Source organism: Manis javanica, chromosome 14 (genome assembly GCF_040802235.1).
Source record: "Manis javanica isolate MJ-LG chromosome 14, MJ_LKY, whole genome shotgun sequence".
Lineage (NCBI taxonomy): Eukaryota > Metazoa > Chordata > Mammalia > Pholidota > Manidae > Manis > Manis javanica.
Window position 1 is genome coordinate 86010892 of NC_133169.1, and position 24760 is coordinate 86035651.

The 24760-nt window shown below is 55.3% G+C and overlaps 1 protein-coding gene across 4 annotated transcripts in view; it reads right to left on the bottom strand.

Annotated features, from left to right (window-relative positions):
• Positions 1 to 1521: 1521 nt before the first annotated feature.
• Positions 1522 to 24760, bottom strand: part of SIL1 (SIL1 nucleotide exchange factor) — a 222467-nt gene continuing 199228 nt past the window's right edge. For 3 of the 4 annotated variants that reach the window (XM_017673104.3, XM_073221753.1, XM_073221752.1), the window contains 3 exons: positions 5917 to 6013; positions 5298 to 5462; positions 1522 to 2044 (listed from right to left, as the gene is read on the bottom strand). In XM_017673104.3, coding sequence (XP_017528593.3) covers positions 1688 to 2044; positions 5298 to 5462; positions 5917 to 6013 — 619 coding nt within the window. In that variant the 3' untranslated portion in view covers positions 1522 to 1687. Of the gene's footprint in view, positions 2045 to 2236; positions 3627 to 5297; positions 5463 to 5916; positions 6014 to 24760 lie in introns of those variants that run through there. The other variant, XM_073221754.1, reaches the window with a different exon arrangement.

The following is a 24760-nucleotide window of genomic DNA, read 5'->3' on the forward strand; positions in this document are numbered from 1 at the left end:
CAGGGGCAGGGCCAAGACCTGGCTCATCCGGCCCCCAGTCGGCCCCTCTCCCAGCACGCACCCCCCTTTCTCAAACCCACCTGCAGAGTCTGCTGACATCGTCTTTAAATAAAGCGGCCCTTGGCCTTGGCCCGGCCCCCGCTCTGTCCTCTCTCCCGAACCTCCCGTCACTGTCAAATTAAACACCATCCTGAGCCGCACACTCAAGCCGTCCACAGCCCGGTGGAAGCAAATACCAGCTCTGCCGCTCACAAGCTGTGTGGTCTCGGGCAGATCACCCAGCTTCCCTGAGCCACGGTTTCCTCATCGGTATTATGTACTTCAGAGGCAATTTGGAGATTTTAAAGGCAGTGAGGCAGCAGGTGCCCAACACCTGGCAGACTGCAGGTCCAGTCCCCACTCTGCCCAATCCCTGAGGCTTCTGCCCTGGCAAAACAGGCTCCTGCTTCCCTCCGGTGCAGGCCAGAGCTCTCCCAAGCCCCCAGGCGTTGCGGCATGAGGTGGGCAGAAGCGGCTTTGTGGCTAAGCAAAGGGACTGCAGGGAGGGAAGGAAGGAAGCCACCCACTACCCCGTGTTCTCTGGCCTCAGCTCAGTGAAGCTGAGCCTTCTACACGCAAGGCCAGGGTGGGGAGACTCGCAGATGGGGGCTGGGAGGAGCGGCCTGAGCAGCAGGAGCGAGCCTCTGGTGCACTGGGAGAGGCTGCAAAACAAACGCACCAGAATCCAAATCCGGAAAGCCCAGGGCTGGGGTTGCCGTGGCAACCTGCAGCAGGCTCCAGCCTGGCACTCGGCCTCTCTGGGGTGGGCGCTGAGACGAGCCAGGGCTGGCTGCCCCCACCTCTGAGGCCGCCTCCTCGGGCTGGGCTCAGCTCAGCACGGGCGCAAGACGGGGCGGGGGCACGGAGAGGCACCTGTGTGTGCCCCCTCCGGTGGGCCGGGCAGTGGGAGCTCCAAACAGCAACTTTCTCAGGAGCAGGGCCTTCCAGTGGGGCCCACACCCTGAGGCCTCCAGGGTGCGGGCGGCCACCCCATCCTGCCACCACCGCCACTCCAGCCTTGCCCGGCAGCACCCCTGCATGCGGAGATGCCCTCAGGCTTCCATCTTTCCCAGGGGCCTCAGGGCTACTGGGCACAGGGCAGAGGCGGGAGGAGAGATGATCCCTAGACCCGTCCCTCGCAGCTGGGTCGGGGAGGGACAAGTGTAGTGCTTTGGGCACATTTTCTCTCATTTAAGGACACTGCCCTTTGACAAATGAGGCAGCAGGCTCCGGGAGTTCAGGGACTTCCCAAGGTCACAGAGCTCCTCAGTAAGGAGCTGGTTCCAGCCAGACTTTACCAACGCCCGAGCCCAGACCTTTCCCCTGGCCTATTACTGGCTGCTCTGGGCAGACCACCCACCATGTCACCAGGGGCTGTCAGGGACCTGCCACCCTGTGACCCACCTAACTGCTCTCCAGGTGCCCACACAGCCCCCAGCCACAGGGCTGTGCCCAGTCTGCACAGACACACAGTAGACAATGGCCTTTGCGCCTCCATTTAATGGTAAAGCTGTTACTGCCCAGATGATGCCAGGCCCAGTAGAGAAGTCCTCCCTCCCCACTGGTATCCCCTGAAGAGCCCAGCCGAGCTGGTGGCCCTCGGCCTCACTGGCCGGGCCCAGTCCGGTCGCGGAGCTGGGGCGCAGTCTCATCTCAGCTCTGCCAGCAAGCTGCTGACGGAGCCCAGCAGTTCCCGGAAGTAGCCCTCAGCCTCACCATCTTGGAGCTCCAGGGCAGCCAGCGCCTGGTACTCAGCCTGCAGGCTGGCCAGGGTCCTCCTGAGCTGGGGGTCCTGCCGGTAGTGGTCCCGGCAGGTGGCCAGGAGGGCGCCCAGCGTCTGCAGCACCTTTTCACGGGCGTCATGCTCAGGCAGTGCCAGCAGGCGGGCAGTGATCTCGCACCAGCCCTGTTCCTGCAGGCCTGGCAGGAGGTGCACCTGGCGGTACTGTTGCAGCTTCTCTGAGGACGTCTCCTGGGTCAGCTCCGCCTCCTCCTCGGCGAACATCTGCCATCCACAAGGCCAGGCACCGGGGGCGGGGCCGGAGGAGAGAGCACACGGACAGTGGTCAGCTCTGCCTTCTGGGAGGAGAGCGTGTACCAGACCGGGTCGGCACCCTCCCCCTCCGTCCCCGGGGCCTCCACGGCCCTGCGCGGCCTCACATGGGCTCCCCTCCCCACCCATGTGTCCATCCACCCATCCACCCATCCAAAGCAACTGTGCCGTGTCCCAGGTGCTGAAAACCCAAGAGAGAGACATGGTCTCTGCCCTTGAGGAGCTCAGGGTTTCGCAGAAGAATAAAAATTAGAGGAGTAAATCCTTAATAACATGATAAACTTGGTCCAGCAGTGCAGCATGGAGGCAGCCAGTCTGGGTTCAAATTCCTGCTCCACCCCCGACAGCTGAATGACCTCGGGCTGGCACTTAGCCTCCCTGAGACCCGATGTCATCATCCCGTGTGGAGATGGTATCACACCTTCGGGACCGTCGGGAGGGCCACCGCATGGTGGCCATGCAGCCAGCGCCCGGCACACAGAGTGCGCCTGACGTGAGCCTTGGCACCGTCACATGACACCATCGACACCTCGACAAATGTCAGCCCCGTGCTGCCCCCACAGACCCACACCCTCGAGGAGTTAGGGCAGGTGGGGAGGAGGACGGCATTTCCTTCGGTCCTGGAGGGTGAACGGGGGCTGCCCGAGTGGACGAGGGTGGAGAGTCCACGGACACAGGAGTCCCAGTAACAGGCCTGGGCCCACCTTCCATTTGAAGGGGGGCTCTGGGTGGGTCTGGGGGCCTGAAGCTCAGGCCGTGGCCCAGAACACACAGAGCCCTGGGCAGCCCTCCAAGGAGGGCGGCCTTCCCGCCAAGGGCCTGGGGAACTTGAGCAGGAAGGGACCCGCTCAGCCTGTGTCTGAAGTGCAGAAACCCAGCCTCATCGGCAAAACACGGTGGGAGGCAATCCTGCCTGGCTGCCGAGGCAGAAAAGGGAACCCTAAACCTGACAAACACCAGCTTCTTTCCGATGGCAGAGGAAGGCTGTGCCCAGGCGGAGGGCCAGCAGGCAGGGGTGCACATGGCCCTTACTGGCTGTCCTAAGCGCTCCTGCGAGGCGCAGGGGGACTCTCTGCCCTGACCCCAGGCAGGATGAAGCACACAGGGCACAGGGAAGGCAAGGGGGCGCCCAGGAGGAGCCTGGGGACACAGCGGGCCCCCTGACGGCCTCGGTGCCCACAGACGGAGAAGGCTGAGGGGCATCTGCCAGTCCTTTCCGAACCTGCCCCCCGGGTCCCGCCAGCTCCACCTCCAAGATGCACCCCGGTCCCCCAGCCGTCTGTCTCCGCCCCACGCGCCCTGCTCCTCGCAGCACTTCTGCAGTCACCACTTCACCCACCCCGACTCCACGCGGATCTCAACTCACCCCTCAGATTTCAGCACCTCCCCTGACTCCCCAGAAGAGGTCAGGGCTCAACTGTAAGCCTCGTTGGCCTACGTGCTCTGGGTGATTCTCTGACCAACCTGAAAGCACTAGGAGGCCAGGAACCACGGGCCTGGCACAGCACCACATGGGGCAGACTTCTGAACAGCACTTGTGGAAGGAAACGGCAGGTGGGTCACCCCCATGGCCCTTCAACTCTATGGAGGCACGAGGGTACACGGGCTCACATCCCGTCTCTGCAGAAGCAGCAATCTGGGAGGTGGGGCCAGGAGAACTGCGCAGTTCGGCTGCTGCTCCCCAGCCCCACAATGCCCCCACCCTGCATGGTGCCCAGTGGTAACCTGACATGCCCCCACCTTCAGGCAGCTTTGGACCCATCCTCGGTTTGGCTGGTTCTCCATTCTTTCTGAGGAACCATAGAGCAGAAATGCCCAAACTGCCTCAAGCTCAGAGCATGGCTGGAGTCTGCCCTAAAACTCTCTGGATGAAGACCGCCATTGTCCTCCTTGCAGGACGGCTGCCTCTGTGCTGTCTGTGCACACCAGTCCCTGGGCAATCCACGCGGTGCCACAAAGCCCAACAGTGGGCCCCTGGGGCCAGCGGCTCAGGGCAGTCCTGGGGAGACTGCCCAGTGGTAGCTCTCCAACCATGAGGCAATGTCAGAGGGCCCGACATGCCAGGGCTGGGGGCTGCAAAGAGACCCCCAGACACCAGAGGAGAGAGATGGGTTTCTTCTGGGAAATGACAAGCCCACGTACATGTCCTTCCCCAGGCTCACTGGCCCGCTCCCAAGATGTCAACTGTGCCCAGGTCTTATTAACTGGATGTGACCACATGGCTGCCTGCTGTTCTGAGAAACTGGGTGTTTGCAGCTTGGAGAAGCACAAGGCAGGGGGGCAGGGAGGGAGGCAGAAGGGAAAGACAGAGAGAGAGAGAGAAACAGACTGAGAGACAAGACAGGTCAAGAGAAACAGAGGCAGAGGGCGTGAGAGCAGGCACACAAACACACAAGGGCAAATGCTGGCAGAGGGAGGGCCCCCCACAACCCTGGCCCCCAGCCTGAGGCAGAGGCAGGGAGGAAGGGGGACCCCTGGCCTCCAACACTCCGTAGCGGTCCCCGCGGCTGCCAGCCCCGCTGACCCACTCCGCAGTCGGCTGTTCTAAAGAGAGGCTGGCCAGGGAGAGGCAGCCGACCGAGTCCGGCCAGTGCCCTCTGCAGCAGCTGAATTAAGAATCCAGGCCTGGCTGGTTTTACTCTGTCCTTAATTAAGATACTTTTCAGGCTCACAAAGACCAAAGTGGGCCCGGAACCAAGTCTCCTCCCAGGCGGCAGGCAACTGGAGTCCCTGGGGCCCTCGAGGGCAGCCATCCTGAGCCCTTGCACGGAGCCAGAGCTCCCAGAGGAAGCATGCCCAGGTCTCCAGAACCTTGAGATTCAGCATTACTCCAGCCCTGGCTCCGAGGGCCCCTGGCTGCTGAGACGGCTCCCAGGGGCTCCCTCCGCCTGCTCCTCGCCAGCCGACGAAGGGCCAGTCCCGCCTCCTTCTGGCTGTTACTCATGCTGCCCCTCGGCTGGCATTTTGCCCCCACTGCTACCAGCGCCCCTCTTCTTTCCCCCTCCCCACCACCCTCAGCCCTCAGCTCAGCGCTCACTTCCCACAGGGCATACCCCGGTGTCTCGGCAGTCCTGTGTGCCCCGTGCAGGCTGGCACGTGCTCAGGGGCACTCGGTCATGAGGACGGAAGGACGGGAGGGACAGATACAGCAGGGACCACGGCCAAAAGGCCAGCGGCACACACAAGGCAGAATGCGGGCACTCACCTTCTCAGTGGCCAGGTCGTAGAGCAAGGTGACCACGCGCACAGCCAGCACCTCCGAGCCCTCGGCCCGCACCAGGCTCCTCAGGATCTGCAGGCCCCCCAGCTTCAGGAACTGCCGCTGGGCGTAGGGGAAGTGGCGCAGCAGGGAGCACAGCGCGAACAGGGCCTGCGGGCACAGAGGCAGGCCGTGCAGGGGGAGGGGCCGCACACGGCTGGCGCTGCCCCAAGGCCCAGCCCCAAGGCCCAGCAAGGACGCCTGGAGGTGTGCCGACTACCCCAGGCCTGGCCCACCTGTCACCCTCAGGTCCAGCCACTCCCCAGAACCCAGGTCTGCAGGAGACATCATACACCTTCACAGTCCCCCAACAGACAAACGGAGGCCCAGAGCAGAGAGCCGGGGCGCGAGACCCAAGGCCGTGCCGTGGGAGCTGGACCCAGGCCTGCAGACGCCTTGGGGTGCTGCCATGCCGCTTTAGGGGATGGAACCTCTCCCCCTAGGCCACCCAGAGGAGGATCGCTTGGGCCCCCAAGGGTTACATGCGGGACCTGGGCTGGACCCCTGCCTTCCAGGCTCAGAGGTGTGCTGGGGGCTGGGCAGGAAAAAGGGAGGAGGAACATACCTTCTTCTTCACAGTGAGAGGCTGCTCTGTGGCCAGGACGACCAGCAGCTTCTGCAAGGCGCCCCCCTCAATGGCCTCCACTTGGACCTTTGGGTTGCTGTGGGGGGAGCACAGGAAAGCATGACTTTGTACTTACGCACCGACTTGGGGTCCACCAGCCCAGCCCAGTGACCCCGTGGTTCGGGGTCTGACAGCAGTCAGCTGTCCGTAGGGAGAAGCAAGGGGCACTCAGGACAAGCCAGAGCTTAGCTGGGGCATCAGACTAACCGGCGTGGACCAAGGGGCACAACGGTCTGTGACACAGACGACAGGGCCGAGGGCCCCAGGCCAGTCCCCACTCCCTAGCAGCCACCAGGGTGGCTGGGAAGGGAAATCGCCTGTACCGTTTTAAGGTCCTTCTGTTACTAGAGGTGTTACTTTAGTGTTCTTCTGATGGAGAACCTTCCCCCACACTCCTCAAGCCAGTGTTGGGCGCCCCTCTTGCCATGACCCCAGGGGGGCAATTCCTAAGAGGACTGGTCCCCTCTGGGGGTGCAGCGCCTCAATGCCAGGGCTGGGAACCCTGTCCTTTCTCTCCTCTCCGGCACGGAGCACCTCGTGGGAGGAAGGCAGGAAGAAAGGACAAGATCCAGGAGCCCCTGTGCTGAACGAGTCCTGAGACAGAGCAGCTCCACTGCCTCCCGTGTGACTCTCTCCTCCGTCTGACAGCAGCTACCGCAAGCATCCCCGTATGCCCAGCACTCAGCGTGGAGCCTGCACGTTGCGGGGCCCTGGGAACAGGACGAACACGGGTCCAGCCATGACTGCACCAACTGCCCAACAAGCAGCCCCCAGAACCCCTCTGCCCATCAGGCTGGAGGAGTGAGGAGATGCACAGGGGCAGCTCAGGCCCAGCCCTCCTGGGCAGAAGGATGCAGGGCCTGAAGGCGGAGACTTGGATCAGGGCAGGAGGGCGTGAGCGGAACCCCCTGCTTCCTCAGATCAAAATCAGTGACTGATTAAGGAACAAGCGCCAAGCGCAGGGGCTGGTGTGGTCAGGCCCTCAAGGAAGGTCGAGGCTCCCTCACCAGCCACTCACAAGGCTTCAGAGAAGAAAGAGGGGGGGCACGGGCAATGCCCGAGGCCAGCAGCAGCGGGAGGCCAGGCAATGGCTGCCATACTCAGCACGCAGCCACAAAGGGCATCAAGTCTCTTCCTGGCTCTGGCTACCTTACCACGTGCCACCTGGCCAATAGCCACCAGCTCCCTGGACACCCGAAAAGCACCTGTTCCTCCTAACCCTGACCTGGCAGGGGGCCCTCAAGGCATCCTGGGGAGTGAGGCACAGTCCGAGGCCCAGGGAAAAGGGGAGGCAGCTAGCAGGAGGGAACACACACTGCTGCTCACAGGAGAGGGATCGGCAGACAGCGGGGGCTCCGTGAGCCTGGCTGAGGGGCACGGTGACGGGGCCCAGTGGCGGCCCACCCTCTATTCCTCCCAAGCATCAGGCTCCAGGTTCAAAGCAGATGTACCAGCGGAGCCAGTTTCCTGCTGTAAAGTGGGAGGTGCCTTCATCCCTCTGTGGCCCTCCGCACGCTCCCAGCCGAAGAGGACGCCTAGGGAGGGTACCCACCTGTCCCGTTTCAACTCCGCTCATGTCTGAGGAGCAGCCTGGAGATGGGCTGGGGTCTCCGGGGAAGGGAGGCTGACAGCTCTGTTCCAGGCAGGCAGGTGGGCACCGATGCAGGGGTCCCAGGAGCCTAGCCTCTCCCCTGCCCCCTGCCCCCAAAAACTTGAGAAAGGCAGCTGCTTCATCCAAGCACGAGCTAATTAGGGCTGTCTGCCATCACGCGCCTGAGGAACACTCCCCCGCGACAGGCAGGGTCTCGGAAAAGATAAAGATGAAGACCACACTGACACATTCACAGAAACGCCAAATGCTGCCTCCCAAGGAAGGGGGGCTTCGAGGCCCGACATCACATGAGCCTCAGTGAGCACCACTGAGGAGCCCCGACCCTCACAGCCCGCGGAGCGCAGAGACAAGGCCCGCCGGAGACGGCAGAAGCTGCTGCATCCTTGTCCGCAGATCTGCTGGGAACGAGACCCGGGGTGAGACCACTCCGGAAGACACGCTCAGAGCTCGGGGACAGAGAGGGGGTCCAAGGAGGCCTGGTGTGGGCATGCTGGGTTCAGGGGACCACCTGGGCACCGTCCAGAGCAGCGGCCCTGTCAGCAACATGAGGCACATTGTGGGTGGGCAACACGCAGAAGACTTGGGCTCTGCGCCCTCCAGGCTCACCTGGTAGAAGGGAAGAGAAAACCCCAAACCCTAAACCCTAAAGGAACCAAAACCCCAATAAAGAAGCAAGAAACAAAGTACCAGGGACAAAAGGGGAGGCCGTACCGTGTAAGCAAATCCCTGGGATCGTCCAGAGAAAGGATGAGCCAACCGGCAGTAAAGAAAAGTTGCCAAAGCCATTAAGAGATGTAGCCTCCTTGGCACTTCCTCTGCAGGGGAGCCCAGTGTGGTTACAGGGGGCCACAGAACCCTGCCTAGGAGGGGTGCAGAGGCAAGCCCCCCACAGGCAGCTGCCCAGAGAAGCCCCATGAGAAGGCCTGGTCCCTGGGGAAGCCCGGCACGCTCTCTGCCACTCAACAGGCCATGGTGCCCACATACGAGGGAGACCTCACCACCAGATTCCACTTACAGGCTTCACAGTCTAATGGCTAGCTAACTAATGGCTGTGTAGCTTTAGGCCAGACCCAGTGGCCCCAAACTAAGGTCTGAGGGGGTTCAGAGAAAGAACAGGAAAGCCTGGGCTGGAAGAGCCAGGCAGGCCACACGGGAGAGGAGAGACTGCAGGAGGCTAGCGCGTAGGTGAGGAAGACAGCCTATGGGCAGGAGGGAGGGCGCACGCTCAGGGAATAGCGAGACGTGTGGGGAGAGGCGAGGAGACCTGTCCGTGGAGGGCTGCCCTGGCGAGTTCAGGACAAGGGGGCCAAGAGGTGCAGCTGACACCTGCCACGGGGCAGGTTAGGAGGCCAGGCTGGTCGTGGGGCCAACGAGGGGCGATGCAGGACCCAGACCCTGCCCAGCAAGAGCGGCCTGCTCCTGTTTCTCCTTCCACAGCCCACACCCAAGGCAAAACCGGAGCTGGAAACAAGTGCCTCCGGGGCACGCAGACACTAGAGAGGGCCCAGGTGCAGGACCCGCCTCGGGACGGGGACCCTGGGGGCAGGAGATGAGCTGGGGGGCACTCCACGCCAGGCACAGCCCACCACTCCCAGGGCAGGGCAGGTTGGCCGCGTGGTGTGTGCCTTTTTCTGCCCAGCATCCCTTCTTCCCTGCCTCCCAGCACTGACCCCCTTTCCTTCCTTCCAGATGCTGCTGCCCCTCTTACTCCTGGTGGCCCTGGCTCCCAACCCCCCAGAGCACAGGGGAGGGCCTGCAGCCCAGGGCTGGCCCCCAGGGCCCCCATCACCATGGCCTCAGTGGGCCACCCAGGACCGGGCAGTCGGAGCCTTGGGTCTTCTACTCTGGAGTGGGGACAGAAGGAGGTTCTCTTCTCCCTGAGGTAGGTTGATGTAAGCCCGAATACCGATGGCAGCCAGGCCCACCCCGTCCCCGAGGAGGGGAGCCCATTCAATCAGAGAGCAGAGCTCACACCCAGGAGCAGTCAGCCAGAGGAAAAGAAGTTGCCGGACGCCTTCTGTCACTTGCACTGGGCAGGAACTACCTTGTCACCTGCACTGGAGTCCTGGAGGCCCTGGGCGGGCAGAGGAGGCCCATGGGCCAAGTGAGCCTGTGGCCAAATGCAGCCCTGGGTGCACACGCCCTGCCTGGCCTCCCGACCAGCTTAATGTGGGCACCCACATAATTTTGGGCCGACCCAGGCTTCAGAGCGTCAGTGACTGCAAGACGCTTCAGGGGTTCCATATAATACCTTCTGAAAACTGCCTTTTAGTCGTGCCCAGTCAAGGGGCTGTGGAAACACAGCAAGGGGAGACAGGCCTGCATCCGGCAGGTGCCCAGTTCACCAGGCAGGGACAGCCAGAGCTGCATTTCTTCAGCTCTTCGCCGTGGAGGGGCGGGCACCAACATGCGCCAGGCCTCCTTCTCCCCCGGCTGGCGGCAGCTCAGCCCAGGGCACTGAGTGCACACTGCCGTGTGCTCTCTGGGGGGAAATGTCCCAAATGACTGAGTGAGGTCCAGGGATGTGTGGTGGCCAGGGCCTGGAGACCCCTGGGTGAAAATCCTGTGAACTAGGGTGGATGCCCTTGGGCAAGTCCTGTCACTTCACTTACCTTGCCCGGGAGGCAGAGCTAAAACTACCTTAATGAATGCCCGCGTGTAGAGCGCTGACTGAAGACTATCATTGTAGTGGGTCCGCTGCACAGAGGCAGGACCGTATCCTTGAGAACACAGCTTCATCTGCCCAGACGCACTGGGCGCAGATACGCGGGCCTCATCCCACTCCCAGCCCACAGACTCAGGCCCGGAGCTGCGGGGCACGGCCGGAGGGGGGGGTCTGAGTGTGTTCAAAGGGCAGGGTCCTGGCTGCCTCTCTGTGACATCAGTGGCGCTGATGCGCTCAAAGGCGACAGAAGGGTATTAAGGACGTAGCTTGTCTCCAGTGAGATAAATGAGAATAAATCTTGTTCAGGGCTAAGCTGGCTGGACTGAATAAATACCATTAGCGCTTGGATTACTGGGATGTTCACAATCAGCAGGCAAGTCAGCTGTCTGTGTGCAGAGGGACAGCGGCAGCTGCTACTTTGCAAATCTTGTTTGGGGTTGGTGGGGGAGTGCAGAAATGGAAATGATTGCATGTGCAGAAACCAAACGGTTTGGGTCAGGGTGACCCATGTGGGCGCCTGCCAAGGGTCAGAAGTCATTCTTCAGCTAAGTAAAGCTGAGCAGGTGTCTGGGGTGGGGAAGGGAGGTGGTGGGGCTGATCTCAGGGTGTGTGGCCAGGCCTGGAGGGAGCCCATGAGAATGCCACCCATTTCAGACCCAGGAGCTGCCCTTCTCATCCCTGGCACTCAGGACTGGCTACATAATTTTCAGTCGCAGTACAAAACAGAAATGTGGGGCCCCTGTTAAAAAACTATTAGGAATTTCAAGATGGTGAGGGCAGAGCGCACTGAACCAAGCGCAGGCCCTCTTCAGTGTGGGGTCCTGCGCGACTGTACCGGGTGCACGGCCACAAAGCAGGCCCTGCTGGCACCAGGGGGCCGGGAACAGCTTGCGGTGAATCGGAACAAGAAGGGCTGAAAGGGAGTTTGAATCAGTGAAAAAGGAGAAAAACTGGAAAAGGCAGAGCCCCAGGACAGGAAATCCCAACTAGGCTGATGAGTTCGGTGGCGGGGCTGAGGAATCCTGAGGTGAACCCCTGAAGCGCAGCGCTGTCACCCAGAGCCCCAGCCCAGACCGAGACTTCAGGCCTGTCCCCAGGACACAGGGGACACCCTGCGGTAGGTGGTCCCTCATGAGTCCTCACAGTATTTCTAAGTAGGACAATTATCATTTCTTTTCATTCTCTTAATAACAGAAGAGAAAACTGCCATTGTTCCGGAATGCTCCCTGAGGAAACGCTGTGCAGGAGGGAAAGCGGACACGTTGCAGGAGGACCTGTGGCCCGGGGCGTCACGTGCGGCCTGCCCGATGAAGCTGTGCTCGCTCACTCACCTGCCCAGAGAGAAAGATCCCTTCCCTGGCGGCCTCGCCTCACCTGTGCCCTAGAGCATGGCCTCGATCATTTGTGAAACACGAGGATTTGCAGGGTGTGCCATCCTGAAGCATGCGGGCTCAGCAGGGATCTAGACCAGCCTGCCATCTAGAGACTGATGGGGCCAAGCAGTCAGCAGATGAATCAAGATACGCACAATTACCAACTTGAATAAAAACAGAATAGGTTCACCAAAAAAACAGATGCTACATACAACTGGACCACATGACAGAGAAGCCCCGAGAAGAAACAAAACATCCGGCCTGTAACAGGGGCCTCACACCACTTAGAGTGGCGGGAACCACACTGGGCCCCTCGGGGGTTCCATCTGGACAGTGGGGAAGGGTGGGAGTATCAGTGGACCCGATCATGTGACCCCCAAGCAAAAGCCAGTCGCGCCGGCGTAAAGTTCTCAGACCCAGCTTTGCCTCAGTCACCTGCAGCACTTGGCCCCTCTTAAGTCATTTCACACTGGGCGCTTAAAAAATACAGAAAATTACACAGAAAAATAACTTACAGAAAAGTTACAAAATTAAAAGAACTCCCATCAATATTCACCAATTGTTAACATTTTATATTTGATCTTTCATTTTCTCTCTATATACATTTACACATATTTTAAGATACTTGCAAGAATACATCGCAGATATGATGCCCCTAAATGTATCGTGTGTATTTCCTAAGAACATAACCACAGTACAATTATCAAAATCAGGAAAGTAACCTTGATACATGATCTACAGATATTCAGATTGTGCCAACTGTCCCAACAATATGTGTTTTAGAAGAATAATGTTGGTGCAAGGTCCAACCCAGGATTTGCATGGTGAACTTAGCAGCACCTCTCTTAAGTCTCCTTTAACTTTGACACTTCCTTCCTCAGCCTTTGTCTTTTTATGACATTGACAGTTTTAAAGAGAACAGGCCAATTGTAGAAGGTCTCTCAGTCTGAATTGGATGTTTTTCATGATCAGACTGAGGTCATGCATGTGGCAGGAATATCACAAAAGTAATGTCCTGTCTTTCTCTCGGCATCACATCAGGAGGCACAGGATGTCAGGCCCACAACCAGTTGTCTTCATTTTGATTACTTGGGCATGGTGGTATCTGCCAGATCTCCACTATAAAGATACTATTTGTCCCTTTGAAATTAAATATTTCGTGGGGAGGCACTGATACACGAAGACAGCCTGTTCCTCATCAAACTTTCACCCACTAGTTCTGGCATTCGTCGGTAATTCTTGCTTAAAATAATCACTACTCTGCCACTTGTCGGAGGGTGCTCTCCACACTGCGCCATCGCCTCTCTATCTGTGCCGAGGGTGCTCCGCCTGGGAGAGGTTTTCCTTCTTCCGTGACTATTCATTTATATCGGTATGGATCCTTATTTAAACTACGGGTTATAATCCACTCTACTGTTATTTATTTTAATGCTCAAATTATCTGATTTAATCATGAGAGCTTTTTCATATTGGCTTCTGTGTCTTTTTGACACATTTCCATCATTCTTTGGGCACTTCTTTGCTTTCTGGCCCAAGATCTCATTGTCCAAGGTATTGTGCTTTTCCTGCACCAGCACAGGAATCAGCCATTTCACCAAGGAGCCCCTGGGGCACTTCCTGAAAATTCTGACAGATCCTGACCCTTGCCCTACACATACTAAATCATAATCTTAGAAGATGAGGCTGAAAAAGCTGACTTTTCATAAATGCCCCGCATGGTCCTTACCAGTAGGCTTGATATCGATCTGGGGACCAGAATTTGAGATAACTAACATAAAGCCCAACTTTTTATCTGGTCCAGCACCTCAGGCTGCCCAATGCCTGAAGACGAGAGAAGCAGGGGGCTCACCATCAGACCAAGTAGCCTTGTACTAGTTTAAGACTTTTCCAAGTGCTAGAAAAATGTCTTCTGATGATGAGCTGAGATCTGCTTCGTCAACTTTACAGCCACTGGCCCCAAATCTGCCCTCTCGTAGAGAGGCTCACCTGAACCTTCCCTGTCAAGCCAGCCTCTGGAGCCTAAGAACGCCCCACTGCCCAGAGAAAGCTCTCCTCTCACAGTCCGGGGTCATGGGATCTGGCAACCATTCTTGCGTGACCCGTGAAATCCTCTGCTTTCTTGACAACGCTCCACGCTCCAGGTACCAGTGAATCCCTGCAGAGGAGGCACCGAAACCTACCTGCAGAGCTCCTGCCAGGCCGACTCCCCCAGAGTCCGGTGGGCCCAGCCACCTCTGCCCCCCGGGTCACTCTGCTCCTAGTGGCTCAGGCCAATATCTAGGTTTCTGGCAGTCGCAGAACTGGGTACACTGGGTCTGCCTAGGCCGAACCCCTGGAGGCTGTTCACATGGCCCTCTGAGGTTGCCAAGGGCTCCCCAGCACAGCCCTGGACACAAGCACAGCAGGCAGAAGGCAAGTCACAAATGGTATGAGTGGCATGACACCATATATTGGTTTCTAGGTGGTAAGATTTATTTTTTTTTTAAACAATGAATATGGGTTATTTATAAAATTAAATATTTTGTAACAAAATTTTAAATGTCACTTTACTACTTGGGTCCTTCATCCTAGCCTGTCACTATCCTTTCGGCTCCTCATTCTGTCCTGCACCCAACACGCTGGGTGGCCCTGCCCGATCTGTGCCATCTGCATCCTTGTCCTCACATGAGAATCTGAATGCAAGTCGGACAGGACGGAGTCTGACCTGAGCTCTTTGGCACATCACAACATTAAAGGCTCTGTGATACTGAACCATTTATAAACAAACGTGTCAGGTATGATGGTTCAAGTAACTACAAATCCATGTCTTTTTCACCATTTCTCTACCTGGCCAATTATATTATTATCAGATTCTGCCAAATGCTTTCCTGAAATGCAGACTTCCTCTGTGTCTGTAACACCGGTCTAAGCTCCCAGGGTGGCAAGTCTTTCTGAAAAAGGACATTAGGTTGGAAGGGGGTATGACCGTCTTCTGGAGGTGCTGACGGAGTTCTGTTTCTTAACCCAGTGGTAGTTACATGGGTGTATTCACTTTTAATAAGTCATCAAGTGATATGTGTAAGACTTGATGATATGGCTGATTCCTGTGCTGGTGCAGGAAAAGCACAATACCTTGGACAATGAGATCTTGGGCCAGAAAGCAACAGAAAGAGGGAGGGGTTGAGCATTAGTCTGTTTCTGTGGAACCCATGTATGCGCCAATAGCTGCTGCTCTTCTCTTTAGAAATGCTCATAAATCACATCTCAAAAATGTCTCCTGCTTCTAGAAAATGAAAAGTTACCTATCCTGTCTTTTTGCCCCTCTCAGGCCCATGATGCCATAAAGAGTCACAACACAGGCAAGTTTCACGATGTCCTTATAAGTTCTCATCTGATTTTTCAGACCCTGACTAGTCTGGAAAGGCCAGTGGCTCTTTCCCTCCTTCCTCACCCTCTTGGGCTCAAGTTCCTCTTAACCATGTTTGTTTTACTCTTTCTGGCAGTAGGCCATTCTTCTTAAAAAAAGAGGTCAGATGCAAAACAGAAATAGAAGAGAGGCTGGTAATACCCACCCCCCACCTGCTGCACTGAACCATCTGACCGGCGGTGGCCCAACCCCCTTCTCCCCGCTCCGCTCATGCTCAACACAAACTGCTTAGACGGGTCCTTTTCTCTGCAGCCCAGGTGTCGCCCGCCTGGCATTCCTGCCAGTGCTCTCAAAGGCTCACACCCTTCTCTTTTTCTGTTTGTTCTTGGTTACAGGCCTCACCTCTTAGACACAAGCTCAGCTCCAGCTGCTCCCCATGCAAGCACGCTGGTCGCTCTTGGTGTCCCCTCTTCTGCTCTTTGCAGTGACTGCTCGTGACCGTATTAAGCACCTTTCATTTCTCAGATGTGAATCACCTTCCTTTCAAAGCTCTCGCCCAACCATCCTAATGACTTTTTCCTGAAACTTTGAAAATCTGCTTTCCTCTAGACTCGGGGAGTCCCGCATTCCCCTGGGCCTCCCCAAGCAAAGCCGCTCGCTGCCGAGGCTCCCAACACTCTCACTTCACCGAGTCAGTCCTTCTGGTTGCTCAGAATATAATTTCAGTGAGGGCCTCTGCCTCATGGCTTCCTTAATCTTGAGAGAGAAAACTGTCAGAAAAGTGAGTCAAGAATTAAAACAAGTCGAGAATTTATCGGCATCTTGTTTTTTCTGTGGAAGGAGATCCCCAGCTGCAGATACATGAAGGCCCACCGCGCTGTACTGACTCGCTTCTGTACTAGTTTCGTCATCCCGACTCACAAAGCCTCTTCCACACTCAGGGTAAACAGCGGACATCTTATCCCAGGGTCAGTTTTCTGGTGGGCGAAGAGCCAATGATCTGGACTTTTTTGCTTCACCGAAGAGCCCACACTCAGTAAGCAAACTAGCGAACAAGAACTGCTCTGGGGTCAGAGAGACTTTGGTTCAAGTTCTAGTTCCAGCATTTTCAAGCTGTGTGACTGCAGTAAATTATTAAACCTCTTTGGACCTGTTTCTTCATCTGCAAAATGGGGATTAATAATACTTACCTCATGGGATTGTTGTGGGGATGAAATGTGGTAATATAGATTAGCACAATTTCTGGCAAATACCAAGCATTCAAGTAATAGTTGTTTTATCATAATTTATTCTGCTGTTTTATCTTCTGCTAAGAACGAACGCCTGGGTTTTCAGGCTTCTCAGAAGTGGGAGGGGCCACCCGCAGCTGGGGACAAAGAGGAACATAACACCTCCCGCTGAGTGGCCCTAGATTCTCATTCTCAGCTACTCTGGCTAGACAGACAAAGCCAGTACAGAAAAAATTCATGGGGGAGAAATGTAATTAACAAGCTGGAGGGACAGACTTGGAGGAAGGATCAAAGAATCTAATCAGAACTGGCTAAAGGGAGACCACAGGGTGGGAACATGGAAGAGAGGGCTAAAGAGAAATCATCCGTGGCCTATAGTCATTCAGTGAGTATCTCCCATTAATTGTCTCAGGCAGTCTGAGTGAGGCGAGGTAGGAGCAGCAAGGTTAAGCAGAAGGAAATTTTAAGCTAAGACATATGAGAGATTTTTCCAGCGAGATGTATCCAGTTTATTAGAGGACACAGAGAGGGTGTTACTGTAGGCCATCCACACCAGCTGGTGGAGCACTAGCCCCACCCCTCGGGTGCTGGGGCTGAGAGACCGCAGGGCAGCTGCCTCCCACAGGGGAGGGCTCGGGGACATCACCGGGCCACTCCCTGCTCCAAGCTGCAGGCCATACACTTTCTGAACTGGTCCTTTGTGGCTCAGGAACTCCATTGCTCATCCAGATCACGCTCTCAAACTTCTGAGATGCGTGCTGGGAAATCACTCGCCTGTCCCTCCAACCTCAGCTCAGTCTGAGACAATGGAATGCAGCGGGGCCGATTTGCTTCTGCCACACAACTGCAAAGATGTTTATTAATAGCCACCTCTTTTTTTCCCAGTTTTATTCAGAAATAATCGACATACAGAGCCATTCTCGTAATAGCAAAAGAAAAGCAACAATCATGGGATGGTCTGTAGCGGAAAGTGACGCCACTGAAATGCTTTGTCTACAGGATTTGGAAGTCAGATAGACTACAAATCTCTCTGCTGTGCAACACCCATAACAAGTACCCAAAATATCCTTGGTTTGCTGAGGCTCTGCTCAGATATTTAAGATATTGCGAACTATATGGTGAACCATCCAAACATTCTGCGCCATTGGTATTTGGGACAATCTTTAAGAACAATTAGTTTTTGTTCCGAGAGGAAAGTGTGGCCCTCAGGCTCCTGGCTTCCCGTGGCGGCGGATCAACACGGCCTGCGTGGACAGCTCTGCTTCAGGTGGCTGATCTCAGGGCTCAAGAGGGCGTGGGCTTTTTTGCCTCTAGCCACTTTTGTCAAATCATAATAGAGGAGAAAACTGGGTGGGATGGTCTGCTGACCCCCTGATCAGACCCAGGGCTCAGCAGGTCTCTTCCAGGTTCAGAAAGACCAGCTTCCCCTGAGTCAGGCACAAAACTGGGAAGCCTCACCTGCCCCAGGCTCTTAGGCCAGACTTACCAGTCAGTGTCACCAGACACCAGAATAAGGGCCTAAAACAAAACTGAAGACTTCCCATCCTGTGGAGATCTTCAAAAACCAGAAAAAAGCCCCAAGTGCTCACTGCTTCTGTAGACAGAACGATAGGTGCTTTCATGAGTGAGCATGCGATTTGTCCAGTCAGCTGGTTGACAAATCCTGACTGGGCCCGGACCGCACAGGGTCCTCAGCTAAGCATCCTGGGGCTGAAGCAAAGAATGAAAAGAGTTCTTGTCCCTATTAGGCAAAATTAACAGCCAACAGACACATGCAGAGAGGCACTCGATTAGACAAGTCATTCTTCAAGCGGGGTGATTCCAGTATTAGGTGACTGAAAAATGGAGGACTTGACTGAGAAGGTGCCCTGGAAGAATGACCTTAGCAAGATCAAAAGTGATTCAGATAGGAGGAGAAACACTAAAAGTCAGTATGTATTAACCAACTGAATTCAGATAAAAATCTACCTTTTTTCCCCCAATGAAAATGTTAAGCATCACCTTCCACAGACTTTTCTAACTCTTTTTAATAAATCATTAAAAGGCCTTCCGCTGAAATCATTCTAATGCCAACGAAAAACTTACACTCATAAAATAGTTAATGTCAAAATGTAAATGGTTTGTTTAAGATACAGCAATTGTTGCTGAATCAAACACAAAATCTCTATGGCTTGAATAGCAAGCGAAACAAAAGGCTTGACAATTTAGTGCTCGTTAAAATCTGTCTGGCTGAATTTTATATTGCAACTTAAAAGAAAAAACATTAAACTAGTTCAAGTGTGCACTGGCATCTGCACAGCAGTTTTTGGCTGCTGCAAGCAGGGCAAGGGCATAGTCTGGCATGTGACTTGCGTGGGGTACAGCCTGAGCAGTGCCCTGGACCAAAAAGCACTGGCACGCTGGGCCCAGGTTTCCACCAGGGCTGGGGCTCCGCACAGTGGAAAGGGCCGACCCTGTTAGCTCTTCCCTGCAGGAAGGGTAAGGGGCCCGAGGACAGTCGGATGCTAGGCAGGGGCTCCTTGCCTGAGGGAGGCAGGAAAGCAAAAGCGCTCTGCATTCCCTTCCCTTTCTGGCCTTGCTGGTCACTCTCATGAAGCCACAGAGGGACTCTTGCCCTGCTAAACCTGAGACAGGCCTAGTCACCCTCAAAGGCCCCAAATCTGGACTCAGAAATAGTCCTTTGTGATAGGTTTGTGGGGTGCGAGCAGAACCTTTGGCTAAATCCTCTTGCCCAACAGGCTATAAAAATCCCATCTGGGATTTGTTTCTCTGTGTATTACAGATAAGTCTGTCTTTTAGGGTCCCCATTAAAATGCCACTGCCCCTGGGTTGGGAGAACCTGTCATGGGTAAGCAGGGTGACCACATAATTTATTGTCCAAACTGGGACACTTTTAAGAGTGAAAGGATTAATTACTGCACTGGGACACGAGGCATAAACAGAACATATGGTCACCCTCTATATAAAGCTTTGTGTTAAGTTCTATAGAAGATACAAAGGTGAATAAAGAACTTGCACAGCCCTGGACCCTGGACACTGAGCTGAGGGGCACAGGATCCTGGGAATAGGCCAAGGCTACACACACATGGGCGGGGAAGACGGCACCCCAGAGGAAAGCACCCAAGTAGAGTCCAAGGAGGCGGCTGCACCGTGGTGAAGACCTGGGCTCCAGAGCCAGACAGACCCCAGTCTGAACTTGGACCTCCTTTCTGCATGACCTTAATTATCTGTCTTTGTCCAACCTTCCTCATCTGCAAAATGAGGATTCATTCATAAGGTCGTTGCAAGGATTAAATGAGACACCAAACGTAACAGTGCCTGGCATATGACGTTCAACAGCTTCAATATTACTACCATGACTAGGACCGGCCGTCTATTTAAAACCCCGCTTACAGCTACTTCTATAAGAGCCCAAGTCAACAGGAGGAGGAGAGGCAGGAAGAGAGAAAAACCCCAGAGGGCAGACTTAGCTCCTCCTCCGTCCAAGCTGAACCCCGAAGAGCCTCAACTGCAGCAGCTCTGAGGAGTGCCCCCAGATGACCCCGTCGCTCCTGGTTACCTCCACACGCTAACCCAGCCCATCAGCTGCAGCTCCATCGTCAGCTCGGGAGGCCCATGCCATTCCTCTGGCTTCCTCTGCTCCAGTTCCCTCACGCAGACGACAGGGAGGAGCATCTCTTCAAGGCGACCGAGCTCTGTCCTGATGGGCCAGGAGGCTGCCCTAGTGGCCTCTTAGGGCAGCCCTTCACAGTCATTGGAAGAATTCATGTAATAAGTGCTTTTCAAATGTAAGTCACATAATCCTCATGACAACTCTCTAAGGTAGACACTGTTATCACCTCCATTTTACTAATCAATAAACGGAGTCACAGAAAGTAATGTTTCCCAAGGTCACATAGCTAATACGTGGCAGAGGCCTGGAAGCCCCAGAACAAGAGCAAAAGACATGAATCCCTCTGCGTCTCTACCACAAAGTACCAGCTGAATGGCCAGGAAGGAGCCCTTGACATACCTGCTTTTACTTGTCAAGAAGCTGTGCTACTTAACCAATGGATCTGCTCTGAGTATCAAATGATACAGAGCATGTGAAATCATCATAAAGGTGGCTAAATATGATGATGGCACTGCCAACAGCAGCTACCAAAGAACTGGACCCCGGATGGAGAAGGAACCTGGGCCCTGGACATGCTGGCTCCAGGTAAAGGAGAAATTACACTAAAACAGTGGTTTTCCAAGTGTGGTCTCTGGACCCACAGGACCAGCATCACCTGGGGACTAGTATGAAATAAAAATTCTCAGGCCCCACCCCAGACTTACTGAATCAGAAACTTCAGGGGAGGGGCCTGGCAATCTGTATTTCAGCAAGCCTTCCGGGTGCTTCTGACACATGCTTAAGTCGAGAACGACCAGGCCAGAGCCTCCCTGTGCGGGTGACAGGCCGGGCTCTCTCTGGCCCTGGCTGCTTCAGGGGCCTAAGGCAGAGCCCGGCCTCCACCAGAAGACCCAGGCCCTGAGGCCACTACCAAGATGAAAAGCTCCCGACAGAACCCAGACCTGCATGGCTGCACTGATCAAAATACAATAAAGAAGAAAGTGAGAAATCTGACAAAAGGAAAACGCAGCTTTGGTGGTGGACAAAATACAACAATCTTGTGTGGGAGATGAGAAGCATAAAAGGGATGTTAGATGTTCAAAGAACCAAATGTTGAAACGACAAAAAAATACAAGAATAAAGACAAAGCGTGGACACCGATGCCACACAGGCCTCAGTCTAACGGTGGCAGTGACAGGGAACAGCAGCCCCCCCCCAGCCTAAAGCCTGCTTTCCCCCACCCCCAACATGACAGCCTGTATAAATAGTCTTGAGGAAAAAAAATACCAGCAATTAGTCACTGAATCCTGCTCGCTGGCATGAGGAAAAGCTTATGAAAAGTCACCAGTGGCTCTGGTGAGAAAAGCTTGGCTGAGGCCACACAGACTGAGGGCCCGAGCAAGACCATGAAGGCAGAAGGCCTGTGGGGGGTTCCTGGCTGTCTTTGATGCCTGCCAACTCTTAACATGTAAAGGAAAATGGAGAGCTTGGCCACAAGGCTATAATGAGCTCCAACCCAGGCCCGCATCCAAGTCAGAAGGCCTTTGTTGTGGGCTTGGGCTGGAGGCAGGGAGGCGCGTGGCTGGGAGGTAGGAGGAAGGGGAGGGGATCCCTCAGTCCAGTGCAGCAGACCCCGCCCCAGACCGTGGGCACCTCGGAGGGCAGAACCGAGCGGCTGACCAAAGCGCCTCCACCACGGAAGGCCTGTGGCCGCACACAGGCCCTCCCGGGCCTCTGAAGTACGTGCTGCGGAAGCCGCAACAGCAGCGGCCTCAGGGCTCCCATCCGGGCCTCTGCTGACAATGACCCTATGTCAGGACCAAAGTGCTCAACCCCAGTGTGCCATGCTCTGTGTCGTGCGGGAGGGGCCCTCGTCCAGCACCCCCATCCCTGCCGCATCCACAGCAGGGTAGCTGCTGCTCCTCCAAGTCTCACTCCAGACGTTTCCTCCCAGAAACCTCCACAACCACCTGCCCCACACACACCACCTGCTGTGCATCCCCAGAACCCTCTTATTCCTTCATTACACTCAACAGACTTGGTCAAAGTCCCGCAAGGACCCCGGCTGTACTGTGCTGCCTAGTCACCTGCAACCTCATGCTCTTTACTCAGCAGCTGCTGCCTAAAGGAAGAGGCTGGCTCAGTGCCACCCTCCTGCCAGGACACTGAGGCCCAGATTGCCCTGCCCCATCGGTGTGTGGACGGGCTGGGCACCCAACCTGCCTTTCTTTCTGCACCTTACCCATTTCAAGAGTTCACACAGGGAAGACCCCAGCCAAGGTTCTAAATGTTGCCCTCTCGCCCTCCCCACCCGCCACCCATTCTAGTTTGATTCCCTTCACCAGGTCTCTCATGTGTCCCTCTCACCACATCCCCTGCCTGCTTGAGAAAAGGAATACAGCAGAGGAGTTCAATGACCCCCCGAGGTACGGTACCTCTCAGGGGGGTATCTGCATTTGCCCGCAAGGAGAGTTAACAGATGCACTGAAAAAAAAAAAAAGAAGACAATAGAATTTTAATTTTGTGATTGAATTTAATATTAATAGGATTTTAGCGACAGCAGGAAAAAAAGATTTGGGGGTAAGGATCCTCCACATCATTCCTGGAATCACCCTCTAGAAGGTAACTTCTGCCCCGGCGGTGTCTGAGACCAGCACCGACTCAATCCTGATGTTAGGCACCATCTGCCAGCCACGGCAGGGTAGTCACAGACATGTCCACAGGTGGCCACCGCACCTCCTTTCAGCCTGACCGCATCTGGCTGCCCTTCTGACAACAGCCCTTCTTTGGCACTCTGATAGCAATCCGACTTTCCAGCCCTATGTCGGGTCAGCATGACATCAAAGACGGCTCCCTGGCTGCTCTCCTGCTCCTGCAGTACGCAAGCTCCGCCAGCCGCTGCCCCACCCGTGAGCCACTCTGACAGACTGACATGCTGAGGATCCTACTGAGGAGGTGGCACACGGCCACACAGAGGAGCATGAACACTGGGAGAGGGCAAGGTCAAGTTGACAAATATACAGTGAGAAAGAATTGCATCAACTGCAGTGGCATAATGTAGTATAACAGATGGATAATTAGATTTATTCTAAGAGCTGTAAAAGTAAGTAATTAAATAAAAATATGGAACAATGAATCTGCCAGAGAGAGACACCTCACAGCCTCACGAGGGCCCTGCAGCTGGCACAAGCAGCCTGGGAAAGAAGCAGTGGGCAAGGAACCCCTACCACTGCCCTGATGTTTCAGGCACAATAAATCCAGCACCAAGCTCAAGGCGGACACCAGGGTATGGCCAATTTCAGAGGGAGATCATCAAACAGTGCTCTGGGAGTATGGTTTCCTGTCTGCATGGAAGATGGCCTGAGGGACACCGATGAACTCCCCACCACTGACATGTTTGGCAAGACCCCTGCAAAGCAAGACTGCATTTATATCTGCAGAAGCAGAGGAAGGAGATAAAAAGTGTATGCACGGATGACAAGATTCACTGACACCAAAAGGCAGGTGGGGAGCCCCAGGCTCAGGCCTCTGCCTTCAACAGAAGGCGAGGGTGCAGTTACCCACATGGGAGACATGCACTGAGCACCCGGTGTGTGAAGCACAGTGCTGGGCACAGGGTCCCACCAAGGAAGCACATTTCCAGGACAGGACATTAGCTGTTTGGAAGCAAATAGATTAGCAGGAAGCTGTTTTGCATTAGGACTGTCTTTAAGGGACCAACACTAAATTCAGACTCATCTAAGGGAAAAAGGTTTGCTGGGTCCCATAATGAAGTAGGATGACAAAAGTAAAAGCACATTGGGGCCCAGAGGCCCACGCAAACCACTGAAGGCCTCTCAGGCTGCTCTTGAGGTTTTGCTTCCCGCTCTAGATGAGAATGCTTTCTTGAAGCAGGGATGGGTCTGATGGCCACCGGCAGCCCCTAAACACATCAATCCCAGCATAAAGGCTTCTCCCTCTCAAATGGTATGGAATTCTAGAGCAGAACTTTGGCCCTGCTTTTGTCACATGCCTACCCCTGGGCCACTGTACAAAAGGAAATGGCACTATGAATGTCTAGTCTAGGACATCTGACCAGGCTGCCACAAAAGCCACCACTTGCTTAGCACCTAGCACAAAGGGTTGGCCGTGGGGTTCTCCCCCTAATTTGGCTTGATGGTAGAGAGGTCTCAGGCCTCCTTACCCCCAGGGTCCCCCACACACTCTTCTACCTCCCTCATTAGGGTCCCGCCAACAGCCTCAGTCCCCTCTCTGGCTAATTATCAAAGCGGCTTTCCTTCTCACGGGCCTCTGGGAATTCAGATCTCCTTCAGGCCACGCCAATCATACCCTCCCTCAAAAGCCCAGAATGAGCTATGTCAGGCTCCTCAGGGAGAGCTAAGCCACATTCAGGAGGTCTCTTTCTTCTAAGGCACGCTGGGGACAGGAGATCACAGGGACCCTTGGGAGCCAGACCCCACAGGGGCATCTCTAGGAATCAGCTCCCAAGCTGTGCACATCCTTAAGTAATTCCATCAACTTCATCATCGACCTGGGGCCTGTCCTCAGCACTGATTCTTGTCAACACGTGGCTACCAAGTTCTCTCTGCCACTGAGGGCTTCTCTAGAAATGCAGGAAAATGAAGCTTGGCTCCCATGGGGAGTAACTAAATGCTCTGGCTATGCCTGCAACTCCAGAGCCACGTTTGAAGGTCTGGTTCAATACAGCCATGCTGGGCCCAGATGTAAGAACTTGCAGCCAGTCTGAAAAGCAGCTTGCCCACAGATGGGCCCTCTGGCCCAGAGCTCTTTGAGTGAGTTCTGTCCCTGCTCCACACACACCAGTGTTGTTACTGCTGTTAAGCGCTCCAGAGACAAAAAAGCTCCCACCCCCACTCTGCTCCTGCCCCTCCTAAGACACATGGGAACCAATCACCAGCCAAAATCTGGAGTGAACCTCAGTAACTATAAACCCCAAAGTGAACTCA